Source organism: Sus scrofa, chromosome 13, assembly GCF_000003025.6.
Source record: "Sus scrofa isolate TJ Tabasco breed Duroc chromosome 13, Sscrofa11.1, whole genome shotgun sequence".
In the NCBI taxonomy this organism is placed as follows: Eukaryota; Metazoa; Chordata; class Mammalia; order Artiodactyla; family Suidae; genus Sus; species Sus scrofa.
Window position 1 is genome coordinate 167835118 of NC_010455.5, and position 14062 is coordinate 167849179.

The window sequence follows — 14062 nt, forward strand, 5'->3', positions numbered from 1 at the left end:
AGAACTTCAACAGCCGAACAGAAATGGTTTCTACTCAAACAGATTATTAAAAAAATACACACAGAAAGTGAAAATATTTCTGGGGTTGTGATATAAAAAATTATTAGTAAATTTCAAATAAAAATGCCAGAGGAAAAATATTAAAGCTTTACCCATTTCAACACAAGATTTATCTAAAGAATACAATCTTTGCAAAATGATTTCAGAACCTGAAACTTTAATTTTAACATCAATCCCTTTTATTCCCAATGCTAAATATGTGGCTCACTTGTCAAATACATTTCTTTCATAGATAGTGAAATCTTTTCCCTTATATTTTTCTCAAAATTAAGCATACTTCAGTTTCTCTTTTTTCTACACATTATCAATGGGAATCAACAAGTAAAAATTTGATGGTTTCATCCTCTGAATACATTTATTCAGCTCCCCCCATCTTACTCTACACATTGGTAACCAATGGACCATGAAGTAAGCAGCTTCAACAATATACCTCATTATTTCCTATCTTTTTTAAACAGTTCAGCAAGGATAATACACCTCTAAATAGAATTTTTTTAAAAGAAAGAAATAGCTAGACATCAGACAGAAATGTCTGAGGACTTATTTATCCTTCTTTTGTACTGGCAAACACACCAGTACTTAGACTACTAAAGTAGCATTGGAAACATCAGGATGAAAGTTCTTCGCCCACCCAATTTAATAATGTAGTTGGAGAGACTATCAAATCACAGTATAGACGGATTAGTGCTTTGCTAACTGTGGAAAACCTTAGGTGGGACAAGGCATATGCAGTCAAAATGGAGTTGAGCAGAGACAGGAGAGGCTCTATTCGAGCAGAAAATATGCGAACACAATTTTTAAATTGTTTCTCAGAAAATTTCTTGCCCGTAAGCTGGTATGGTTGTATTTAAAAGCCTTTCATTGGCACTACAAAGGTGGTTTTGAATACTAAGAGGAGGAATTTGTCCAATTAAGTCTTTGAAAAATTTATTCCAAGTAGCTTAGGGGAGGGGACATGATCCAGGTTTTGATAAGGTTTTAGTGTCAATAGTTCTAAACTTATTCATATTAGCTAAAAGATAAGATTGATAAGATTTTAGTGTCAATAGTTCTAAACTTATTCATATTAGCTAAAAATAATAAAATCTCAGAGACCTGCTGGTCTTATGATGATGACTATTTATTTACTCTAACTTCTTAGGGGAGATGGATACTTCCCCCACTGAAACAGGATGGGTATAATCATTTATTTAAAATTCTCTTTTGCGTCTGGTCTGGTCTTTTACTTTTGCCTTTTTTTTTTTTTTTTTCCTCACTCTTTAGGGCCACATCTGCAACATATGGAAGTCCCCGGGCTAAGGACTGAGTCAGGGCTGCAGCTGCTGGCCTAGGCCATAGCCACAGCAACACCAGATCCGAGCCCCATCTGTGACCTACACCTCAGCTGGCAGCAATGCCAGATACTTAATCACTGAGTCAGCTAGGCCAGGACAAAACCCGCATTCTTATGGATATTAGTTGGGTTCTTAAGCAGCTGAGCCATAACAAGAACTACCCCCTTCCACCTTTCTCCACTCAACTGAAGCATGCAAGATTAAAAAATTGGGTGGAGTCCCAGGAAAAAAAGCTTAACTAAGGCAAACTTATAGTCTGAACAGAAAAGATCTTTGTGACTTACACACTGACCCCAAGGGATGGAGAGAGAGTTTCCTCTGAGATCAAGGCAGGCTCATTAAAACATTTTCAGAGCTCTAGCAGTAACACTTTTAGCTTATTGGTTAGCATCTTATTGACTACTTCAGGATCTCTCTCTTGTTCTTTTTTCCCCCTAAATTAAATAAGTGAGCAAAAATATATGTTTTTCTCTTGATTAATAAAAGGTCTTAGTTTAAAAAAATTAGGAAGATTCATATGCAAACCAAAAATCTAACATTACGTATTAGTATTTGGATGTTCCAAAGATATCTAAAACTCTTTTGTCTAGAATGGAACTTATCTTCTTTTTATATCCCTCCTCTTTCCCCTTAATCACTGCTCACTTAGTGAATGGCACTACTCCATGTGGTTACTTCAGCTTAGGTGCCCAAGATTCCTCCCTATCTTCCTTTACTTCCATTCAGTCAATACCATAATGAGACTTTATTTCCCAATTATGTGTGTGTGCTTTTATTTAAAACTAGTATTTTCTTTTTCTGGAATCATTTCTGATATTAATAGGATTTTCATAATAACTATATTAACAACAGTGTACTAATTTTTACCTGTTTCTTCAGCTCAGTCCTATTTCTTTTATTCTGCAACAACTGTATGTGTAAATTCTTTTGTTTTGATCATTTCTAAATCAGCTGGAATACTTACTTGTTTTCCAAACAAAAGATGTGTAGCTGGTTGGTCTTCCAAGCATTTGGACTGTTTATTTTCTGTTGCTCTCTCTCATAAACTATAGGGCTTGGCAGCTGTATTATTAAATAATATATTTTTCCCTTGAAAAACTCCAGACATTATTTATTTATTCTGGCATTTGTTATGATGGAGAAGTCTGTTGCAGGCCTGATTTTATTTTTTCCTTTGTGGGAGTCCTATTTGTTCTACATGAGTCCTGCATCTGTAGAAACTTTTGTTTATTCTGAAAACTCAAGACTATAAGAAGATAGGGTTGCATGTAGCTTTAATTGAAAATAAATTTGTAGAAAGTTTCCTTCACTGATTTATTTTACTTTTTTTCTGAAGCTAATCTTCTGTTGATTGCCTTCATGACACTTTTAATTTCATAGTTTCATCTCCATACAATAATTTACTTCCATACATTCTTTGGGGCTGTCCCTTCTTTACAATTTCATTTCCAGTTTCATGGACAATACCCTAGACTCAACCACAGCAAGAACATAACTGATCCTTTTTTTCTTTAAACTGTGGTGTCTTACCATGTAACTGATGGTTACTGGTATTAGTCTCTTTATTCCTCTTTACCTAGAGAATTTAGAGCAGACAGCCATTTTACTAGTGAGTAAATAGGTCTCTGTCAAATCCTTCAAAGTCAAAGAGAGAAGGAAGAAATTTATGTTTATAGATTAATGGCCCATGAGGCAGTAAATTTTGATGAAGCTACAGTGGAAAAGAACCACACCTCTTTACAAAACTTTCTCACCTCTGGTATTGGGGCTGGCTGCATTTAGTTTGGGTTGTATTATTATTCTCTCAATGGAAAGAATGCCCTCCTGCAGAGCCATGGATTCCATTTTTAATGTAGGTAAAACAGTCACATCGAGATTCCTACTCTGTCAGTTCCAATACACACCCAGTCATTTTCAAGAAGCACCAACAAAACTGAGATTGGCCACACACCAAATATTCCACCATCTGCTATTTCCTCCAGCCCCTATTGTTACAAACTGGTGCGGGGAGCAGGGTATTACTAGATAGGACTGTAAGGTCTCTCTTTTATCTCATTTCCCTATTTAATCACATTCAGTTTGTCAACTATTAATAAACCCTCATCCTAGTTTCCAGCATTCACAAGGAGCTTTTTTTCCAAATTTTATTTTATTTTTGTTATTTCATTGGGAATCTAAAATATTTAATTATGGGTTTTGGAGAAAAAGTGCATGAATTCAACTACAAGCCTATGGAAAGCTCACAAATGAACACATTTAAAAATAATAATGAGGTAGGCTCATCATATGAGAAATTTGTCATCGTCCTGTGTTGAGGTAAAGAAAAACTGTTGGAAGCCAAGTGCCAAGAAAGCAAGCTTTTAGAAGCCAGCACAGATCTTTCTCAGGCTACACTGGGGTTAAGTCCCAATAAACCACCACTGGAAAACACCGTAAGTTAAAAATGCGTTTAATACACCTAATCTCCCAAACATCACATAGCTTAGTTTAGCTTACTTTAAACATGCTCAGAACACTGACATTAGCCTACAGTTGAGCAAAGTCATCTACCACAAATCCTATTTTATAATAAAAAGATGAACATCTCATGTAATTTATTAAATATTATACTGAAAGTGAAAAACAGAATGATTGGTAAGTGTATTGATTGTTTACTCTCATGATGGCACGGCTGAGAGCTGCAACTTGCTACTGCCGCCCATCATCAGGAGACAGTATCACATGGCATATCACTAACCTGGGAAAAGATCAAAATTCAAAATTCAATCTAAAATTTTTACTGAATGGTATTCTTTCACACTGTTGTAAAACTGAAAAATCGTTAAGTTGAACCATCCTTAAGTAGGGGACCATCTATAGATGGAACATTTGGCTCTAAGAATGAAGTTTCCCCTTGGAATAAAGCAGAGGCAAAATTATAGTAGAAGAAGAAGAATAATTAATAATTTCTACTTGAACTGCCCAAGTTTTAGGAAACCCAAAATCCATGGAAGAACAGAATAAGCTTAAGAGCCAGGTTTTTGGTCTCATTGTGAAAAACAGAAATCCAGACAGTTATGACCTCAGAGGTCACACACTTTCCCAGCCAGGCTTAAGCCTTAAGCCTGATCATTTTGCTATGAGCAATGCCAAAGTGGTGACCCTATATATTAAGTACTTTATTGTCCCCATTTTACAAATGAGGAAACTAAAGAAATAATGTAACTTGCCCAAGATGACTGAGTGGAAAATTTGGGATACTCACAGTTGGAAAATGGGAGAGGAGAGAAGAGAAGAAAAGAAGGAACAATTAACTGAAATCCAGCAAAGAATATGAGTCCCTTCCTAACTCAAAGTGAGGTTCAGGGACCAGAACCATGAGAATCACCTCAAAGCTTGTCAGAAAAGAAGATTCTCAGGCCCCACCCCAGAACTATGAATTATAATTTGGATTTAAAAGATTCCCAGGTGATCTTTATGTACATTGCAGTATGAACAGCAGCTTGTCCTACTTCTAGCAAAGGAGAAAGAGCATGATCTTAAGCTGGTGTGACTTTGTATGAAAGAAGGATAGAAATGACCTACTTGGGAATAGGGTTTGCACTAGTAATCTTTAATCAAGTTTCAAAATGTGGCATTGGAATTGTCATTGGATTATCAAAGGTCAGTCAAAAGCCTGAAGAATTCACAAAGCTTAGCAAATGTGAAGTTTTAAAAGAATATGGCCCTTCCTGGGTCCCTCAGAGTACAAGTCTGGGAAGCACTAGCAGCAGCAGCTCGGTTAGAAAATGAAAGACAATTCTCCAGGTAAAGCTAAAGTGGTAACAAAAGGTGAAATCTCTCCAAGGAGGCAGGAAAAATTCAGAGAAAGAAGCCACAGCAACAAAAGTAGCAGAAATGGCAGAGATTAAAAACAAAAAATAGAAGGGGTGAGCTTTAGAATTTAAGTAAGAGATAAAAAACAGTGTAAAACCATGAAATCTCCCTTGAGGAATTAACTATTTTGATAACCCTGTTCACAAGGAGAAAAAAAAGGATATATCCCTTCACAAATGTTATGATTTCACACATTTAAAACAGAAGGCAAATATTGTCTCTCATCTCCTCTATAAACAACTTCAGTGGTTCCCAGTGAAGTCATGTGCCACTTTCTAAAATACCCTTCATTTACAAAGGTTTGACTTTTTGTCTTTCTGTTTCTATACTAGAATTAAACTCACAACAGCAAGGTTTTTATGTTTTTGCTTATTACTGTTTTTTTTTTTTTTTTTTTTTTTTCCCCAGAGCTTAGTGCCTAGCAAATAGTAGGGACTATATGAAAACTTGATGAAGTAAAAGTTCAAGAATGGACTGCCATGGAGTTCTCTTGCAGTGGGTTAAGGATCCAGCATTGTCACTGCAGTGACTTGGGTTGCTACTATGGTGTGGGTTTGGTTTTTATAACTTTGAAGTAAGATAATGTTTCATATACAGTGTTATCTTTAAATCCATGTCAGTCTGGTAATTGTCATGATGGATTTAGACATTCTGCATGCATGAAAATTTGCCAAAAGGTATATTGGTGACTCAGAATAAAATCCAAGAGACTAGGAGACCACTCCTTTAACTCTTGGCTATCAAATGGTATCGGGTAATTAACCTAATTTAACAGTACCCCTGAAGCACGAGTCCAAAATTGACTGGTTAAACAGAACTTATTATAAAACAACCTTAAGATTTTAAAAGCTCAGTACCAATGGCTTTTAGTTATTTTATTAATTATTTTAGGAAATGCTGTATCACCAACACTTTTGATACCACTCAAGATTAAAATGGTATAGAAAAACAGACACTGATTACTGGAGTGGAAAAGCAATTTTAGAGTCAGATTCTGAATGTGAAGAAGTTTTAGGCCCACCTTAGCCAATTACGCTTGCTTAGAATTTTCTTATTTTATATATGTACAAGAGTGATCGATTACAAAAATACATTTTAATTTAGTCTAAAAGCCCTTCTATAAACATGAAATAAAAATTCTAGGTGAGAGAAAGCACTGCACAACTTTTCTGTTACTCCGATTTCCTTCCTCAAGGTAGAATGCAATTTGTTGTCTGAGCAATGTTAACCCTGTGAACAACTTTACCCCTAGGGGGAGCTCAAAGTACACCTTCCTTTAGGCCCCCAGAGAGAGGTGCAATGATACAGCTAAGTACACATAAGTGAGCTACATATAGTATTAGGTATTGCTTCCCAACTAAATGATAAAAACATCAAATATTCTTGTATCTACAGGTGAAGTCTTAGATCTTTTGTCATTCTCTTCTGGATTTACTCTTCACTCATAGAGCATGTGCAAAAAAAAAAAAAAAAAATCTGCCTCCTATTGGGGAAAGCTATTAAGAAAACAGGCAAGAAAATCGGCAAACAGCCAAGGGAAGAAGTGGCATGGGACAGGTAAAAAGAGTTCTTTTTCTAGGGCTGAGGTCTACACGGGGCTTTTGATATAAAAAGCAAGTATATATCCAAGATGTGCTTGGGAATCTACAAGGGTGGTGGCAGCAAGCTCTAGTCAATGTGGAATTAGAATCCTAGATATGAACTGCTTAAAAATACAGCTAAAAGTTAATTTTAAGAACTTTTTCTGCCCCAGCATGACAGAATCTTAAGTATTGCCACCTTAGTAAATATAAAAACTTAATCAATGAAATACTTTTAGGGGGGAAATAAATGTTTTAAATGTAGACAAAACGTTAAGTAGTAAACTGTTTTACCTGGAATGATCCAAGAATATCCTTTAAGGGCTCTTCATAAAACTCATCTCTTCCAAAGAACAGCAGCAACTCAAAGAAACTCCTAGAAAGAATAAGTGAAAGATAACATGCATTGCTTCTTTGATTTTTTTTTTTGCCCCAATTTAAAAGATTCTCAAGAGATACTAGTTATATAATATCAGATATTTAGTTTTACAATAATTGGCTATGAAAAATTGTATTGATCATTTTGGATTCATATTATATTTTCAGTAAAATTATAATAAAAAAGAAACCTAAAGTTCTACAACTATAGAATGAACAATTATATTACTTATGCCTACCAGTGTTCACAGTGGTGGAAAAAATGCAATGGTATACCAGGTGGCAAAAATGTGTCTACAAGTGTCAAAATGATTCAAACTGAGCAGAGTCCAGCCTCACCCCAGTATAAGGACCCCAGAGAAAATTCAAAATCTAATTTTTCTCAGAGAGATAAAGGGAATGGGTAAAACTGACACAAAAATACAAGTTAGAGAGTCACAATGAAAACTTCCAGCCAATATTTGTATTATAGCACTATCGCCAATTCTATATCTAATAAATGACAGATGAGTCCTCAAATCCTAAGCTTACCTTGATAATCCCACTGATGATAAATTGTCCAAACTCTGGTTCCTCCTTTTTAAATAAGTTATTTGGAAAATACTAATACTAAATACTTCGTTTCTTCAATAATTCATGAGTTCACATGGGAAGATATATGATTTATTTCATAATCATGAGCATGGAAAACTATTAAAAATTATTTAATATTGTTTAGTAATTCTAAAGTAGCACATACCACAAATCCCTGAAAATATTTAAATTTTATTAATCTAGAAAACACTCAACTAGGAATACCTAAAGTTTTTTTTAAAACACTTTTTATCCTTTTTTTTGAACCATACTTGACATATGATGTGTACAATAGATTCACTACTTAAATATACTGTGAAATGACTGCAACAAGTCTAGTTAATATCCATCATATGGCATTTTTTTCTTGTGATAAGAAATCTTAAGATTTACTCTTTTAGCAACTTTCAAATATACAATGCAGTATTTACTGTAGTCATCATACTCTGCATTATATTCCCATGATTTATTTATTTTCTAACTGAAGTTTGAACCTTTTTTTCCCTTGTAGTCATTTTTTGGGGGGAGGGGGATTATCTTTTGACTCCCTTCACCCATTTTACCTATGCCTCACTCCCTACCTCTGGCAATCAACAATCTGCTCTCCTTATCTATGAGCTTGGTATTTGGGGATTTTTGTTTTAAAGTTTCCACACCTAGGTGAAATCATACAGTATTTGACTTTCTCTATCTGATTTAATTCACTTAGCATAGTGCCCTTAAGGGTCATCCATGTTATCACACGTGGCAATACAGCATTCTTTTTTATGACTAAATAATATTCTATTTGTATGTGTGTGTGTGTATGTGTGTGTGTATATATATATGTATATACTGCATCTTCTTTATCATTAATCCATTGGTGGACACTTGTATCCATATCTTAGCTATTGTAAATAATGCTATACTAAACATGGGGTGCATATATTTCTTTGGGTTATTGTTTTCATTTTCTTTGGATAAATACCCAAGTTGAATTGCTAGATCAAATACAGTTCCTTTTTTAATTTTGCAAGGAAATTCCATAACTTCTGCACCAATTTACAGTTCTTAACAACAGTATACAAAAGATTCCCTTTTTTCCACATGCTTGCCAACAAGTGTTATTTCTTGTCTTTTCACTTTTCACTTTCTGCCTCTAATCAAAATAAATCACTAAAGACAAATTTTTAAATGCAAAGATAAGAATATAACTGAGAATTTAAAAAACTGTATAAAAGACCTAAGTATTACATAATAATGATAAAGACTCTTCTAGATAGAGCATAGTGACCATATCCCATAAATTGATATATTTATAAATTTGACTACTTCAAATTTCTAAATGCCAATGCACCAAAAACAAAAGCAGTCAAAAGCAAAATGATACACTAATTTCCTCAATTAAAAAGGTTCTACAAGGAATTCTCTTTATGGCTCAGCAGTTAACAAACCCAACTAGGATCCATGAGGATGTGGGTTTGATTCCTGACCTCGGTCAGTGGGTTAAGGATCTGGCATTGCAGTGAGCTGTGGTATAGGTAGCAGACGTGGCTTGGATCCCACGTTGCTATGGCTGTGGTGTAGGCCAGCAACTGTAGCTCTGATTCGACCCCTAGCCTGGGAATTTCCATTTGCCATGGGTGCAGCCCTTAAAAAAAAAAAAAAAGGTTCTACAAGTAATTTTTTTTTTTTTTAATTCAACAACCTAGTAGAAAACTGGGAGAAGACTACAGAAAAGAAATTGCAGGTGGATATTTTTTCAAATATGAAAAGATCCTCTACTTTACTATAATTACATAAGTGAAAATATAAAGATAAAATATCTCTCTCTCTCCCATCATATTTACAAAACTAAAAGTGGTGATAAATTCCATGATGGCTATGATGTATGTACAGAACAGGCTTTGATATCCTGCTGAAGGGATAGTTAAGTGGTACTGTTTTAAACGCAACACAGTAATAGTCAACAAAATTTTAAATGCACACATAACATTTGACTTACCATTTCCCCTTGTAAGAATTTAATCCTCCAAAGAATTCTCCAAATAATACACACATAAGTTCAAAGACGCACACACACACACACATATGGGTACGAATCCACAAATGGTTTATAATAGTAAAAAGAATGGAAACATACCAAACGTCTACCACAGAAGATTGGGAAAATTAATTATAACATACCCAAACCATGAAACATAACACAAATATTAATGAGAATATACTTATGTCTATGTGAATAGATAAGGGAAAAATTTCCAAGATATGTTAAGCAGAAATCTGTTCATTACATTATCACTGGTGTAAAGGAAGGGAGAGAGCAGTGGGCACATATATACCAATGCATGTACTGCCATACTGCTAGAGGGATATTATGCAATGACCTGGTAAAAACAGATACCTCTACACAGAGGAAACAGAAACTAGGGATCAGGAATGAAAAGGAGAATTATTTTTCACTATCAATTATGTGTTAATTAATTATGCATTTATTTTACCATTGATAAGTATAAAATAGCCCCACCAATGTACCTCTGGATCTCTATTCCTATTAAGAAATATCAACTATGTATTAATTAATTATGCATTTATTTTACCATTGATAAGTATAAAATAGCCCCACCAATGTACCTCTGGATCTCTATTCCTATTAAGAAAGCATCAATTCACATCTATTTTACCTTAAAACTTCTAACAGACCCTATCTCTTGTCTTGTTATTCCACATTTACCTAAAATCCATGTTCAACATGGCTACCATTGTTATGTTTCTAAAACACAGAATTACCTGACTACTTACAGATTTACCAAATTTATCAATTGCTGTTTAGGTTGTACCACCTAAAGCAAAGACCTTCAGCTGACACAGTTGTTTTATATGACTAAAATATTATTTTAAAGTATTTTAATTGCCAATATTTAAAAAACGGTGTTATTTATCTGAGCTTTTGAAAAATAGAAACCCCTGTTAACACAGGGCATGCAACTCTCCATAGCAAAATAACCTGAGCAGCTACTGCCTTGATTCAGCGCAGAGACCTCTTCGAATTTGCCAGTCTCCATCCACTTCTCATTTCTCTCACACATGGCCTACCTGAAATATGTACTATTTATATTCTCTTCCCATTCTGTTTAGGTATTTGAAATCACTGATGTAGAGCAGGAAATTCGAATTCCTTATCTTGACATAAGAAACTTTATGTCTGGAGTTCCCGTCATGGCTTAGTGGTTAACAAATCCGACTAGAAACCATGAGGTTGCAGGTTTGATCCCTGGCGTTGCTCAGTGGGTTAAGGATCCGGTGTTGCCGTGAGTTGTGGTGTAGGTTGCAGATGCGGCTCGGATCCCACATTGCTGTGGCTCTGGCATAGGCCGGTGGCTACAGCTCCGATTCGACCCCCAACCTGGGAACCTCCATATGCAGCAGGAGCAGCCCAAGAAATGGCAAAAAAATAAAAATAAAAAAAGAACCTTTATGTATGATCCAAAACTACTCTTACACACATAGTTTTTACCAAATCCCATATTCTCCAACTGCAGCAAACTTCCCTACATTTCCTAGACTTACTGTGTGCTTAAAGGTCTTCAGATCTACTGCTTCCTTAAGAATTATTTATAAGATTTCACCTAGAAACTTAGCCTAAATACTCCCTTCCTTCTATCCAAATATATAGGTGATTCTTCTGTATTATCATAGTACTGTACTTAGCATTTATCTCTATTATGTTGAAACATGAATGTGTTAAATTTGCACTGGGTAGAATGGAGTAGAAATTGTATCATTACACTGAGTAGATAGTATTGACTAGTGGAACACTGAATTCTACTGAAGGAGGTAGAGATACAAAGATTTTTAGTAGAAATAAAATATGCTATGGCAATAAATGTAGATGAGTGTGCAGATTAATATGACCCTGTAGATAATTTACCAAACATGCAGAATTATGTCTGTGTTACGTGAACATGAAAGGGGAGCCAACATTACAAGAGATTTGTACATGTCTCACTATCAGCTACCTCAATAACAAGGCCCAACTCCATAATAATGACACTGAAATGAGGAAAATTACATTCAAAATAGGTAAAGAGTAAATAATGACAAAACAACATGGTCTAGCTAGCTCTGCCTTAGGGTAAGATTCAGGGAAGTAAACTAGCATTTACGAAGTAGTAAAATAACTAGGGGAAGAAACTAGACCATATGTACAAATAGAAATTTCATGTTTCAGGGATGCCCACTCTCACCACTCCTCTTCAACATAGTTTTGGAAGTCCTAGCCACAGCAATTAGACAAACAAAAGAAATAAAAGGCATCCATATAGGAAGAGAAGAGATAAAACTGTCACTGTATGCAGATGACATGATACTATACATAGAAAACCCTAAGGACTCAACCCCAAAACTACCTGAACTGATTAATAAATGCAGCAAAGTAGCAGGATATAAGATTAACATTCAGAAGTCAGTCTCATTTCTGTATGCCAGCAATGAAACATTAGAAAAGGAATACAAAAATACAATACCCTTTAAAATTGCACCTCACAAAATCAAATACCTCGGAATACACCTGACCAAGGAGGTAAAGGACATATATGCCGAGAACTATAAAACTTTAATCAAAGAAATCAAAGAAGATGTAAAGAAATGGAAAGATATTCCACGTTCCTGGATTGGGAAAATCAATATTGTAAAAATGGCCATACTACCCAAAGCAATCTACAGATTCAATGCAATCCCTATCAAATTACCCATGACATTTTTCACAGAACTAGAACAAACAATCCAAACATTTACATGGAACAACAAAAGACCCAGAATCGCCAAAGCAATTGGCGAGAAACAAAAGCCAAGCAGGAGGCATAACTCTCCCAGACTTCAAGAAATACTACAAAGCCACAGTCATCAAAACAGTGTGGTACAGGTACCAAAACAGACAGACAGACCAATGGAACAGGATAGAGAATCCGGAAATAAACCCTGACACCTATGGTCAATTAATCTTTGGCAAAGGAGACAAGTACATAAATGGGAAAAAGAAAGTCTATTCAGCAAGCATGGCTGGGAAACCTGGACAGCTGCATGCAAAGCAATGAAACTAGAACACACCCTCACACCATGCACAAAAATAAACTCCAAATGGCTGAAAGACTTAAATATAAGACAAGACACCATCAAACTCCTAGAAGAGAACACAGGCAAAACACTCTCTGACATCAACATCATGAATATTTTCTCAGGGCAGTCTCCCAAAGCAATAGAAATTAGAGCAAAAATAAACCCATGGGACCTAATCAAACTGAAAAGCTTTTGCACAGCAAAGGAAACCAAAAAGAAAACAAAAAGACAACTCACAGAATGGGAGAAAATAGTTTCAAATGATGCAACTGACAAGGGCTTAATCTCTAGAATATATAAGCAACTGATACAACCCAACAGCAAAAAAGCCAATCAATCAATGGAAAAATGGGCAAAAGACCTAAATAGACATTTCTCCAAATAGGATATGCAGTTGGCCAGCAAACACATGAAAAAATGCTCAACATCGCTGGTTATAAGAGAAATGCAAATCAAAACCATGAGATATCACCTCACACCAGTCAGAATGGCCATCATTAATAAATCCACAAATAACAAGTGCTGGAGGGGCTGTGGAGAAAAGGGAGCCCTCCTGCACTGTTGGTGGGAATGTAAACTGGTACAGCCACCATGGAGAACAGTTTGGAGATACCTTAGAAATCTATACAGAGAACTTCCATATGACCCCGCAACCCCACTCTTGGGCATCTATCCGGACAAAACTCTACTTAAAAGAGACACGTGCACCCGCATGTTCATTGCAGCACTATTCAAAATAGCCAGGACATGGAAACAACCCAAATGTCCATCGACAGATGATTGGATTTGGAAGAGGTGGTACATATACACAATGGAATACTACTCAGCCATAAAAAAGAATGACATAATGCCATTTGCAGCAACATGGATGGAGCTAGAGACTCTCATCCTGAGTGAAATGAGCCAGAAAGACAAAGACAAATACCATATGATATCACTTATAACTGGACTCTAATATCCAGCACAAATGAACATCTCCTCAGAAAAGAAAATCATGGACTTGGAGAAGAGACTTGTGGCTGCCTGATGGGAGGGGGAGGGAGTGGGAGGGATTGGGAGCTTGGGCTTATCAGACACAACTTAGAATAGATTTACAAGGAGATCCTGCTGAATAGCATTGAGAACTTTGTCTAGATACTCATGTTGCAACAGAAGAAAGGGTGGGGGAAAAATGTAATTGTAATG

General features: G+C 35.6%; 1 protein-coding gene across 8 annotated transcripts in view; it reads right to left on the reverse strand.

Annotated features, from left to right (window-relative positions):
- Positions 1-14062, reverse strand: part of ZNF654 (zinc finger protein 654) — an 88079-nt gene that overhangs the window by 27413 nt on the left and 46604 nt on the right. For 7 of the 8 annotated variants that reach the window (XM_021070740.1, XM_021070739.1, XM_021070747.1 and 4 more), the window contains one exon: positions 7124-7205. In XM_021070740.1, the coding sequence (XP_020926399.1) occupies positions 7124-7205 (82 nt within the window). Of the gene's footprint in view, positions 1-7123; positions 9286-14062 lie in introns of those variants that run through there. The other variant, XM_021070745.1, reaches the window with a different exon arrangement.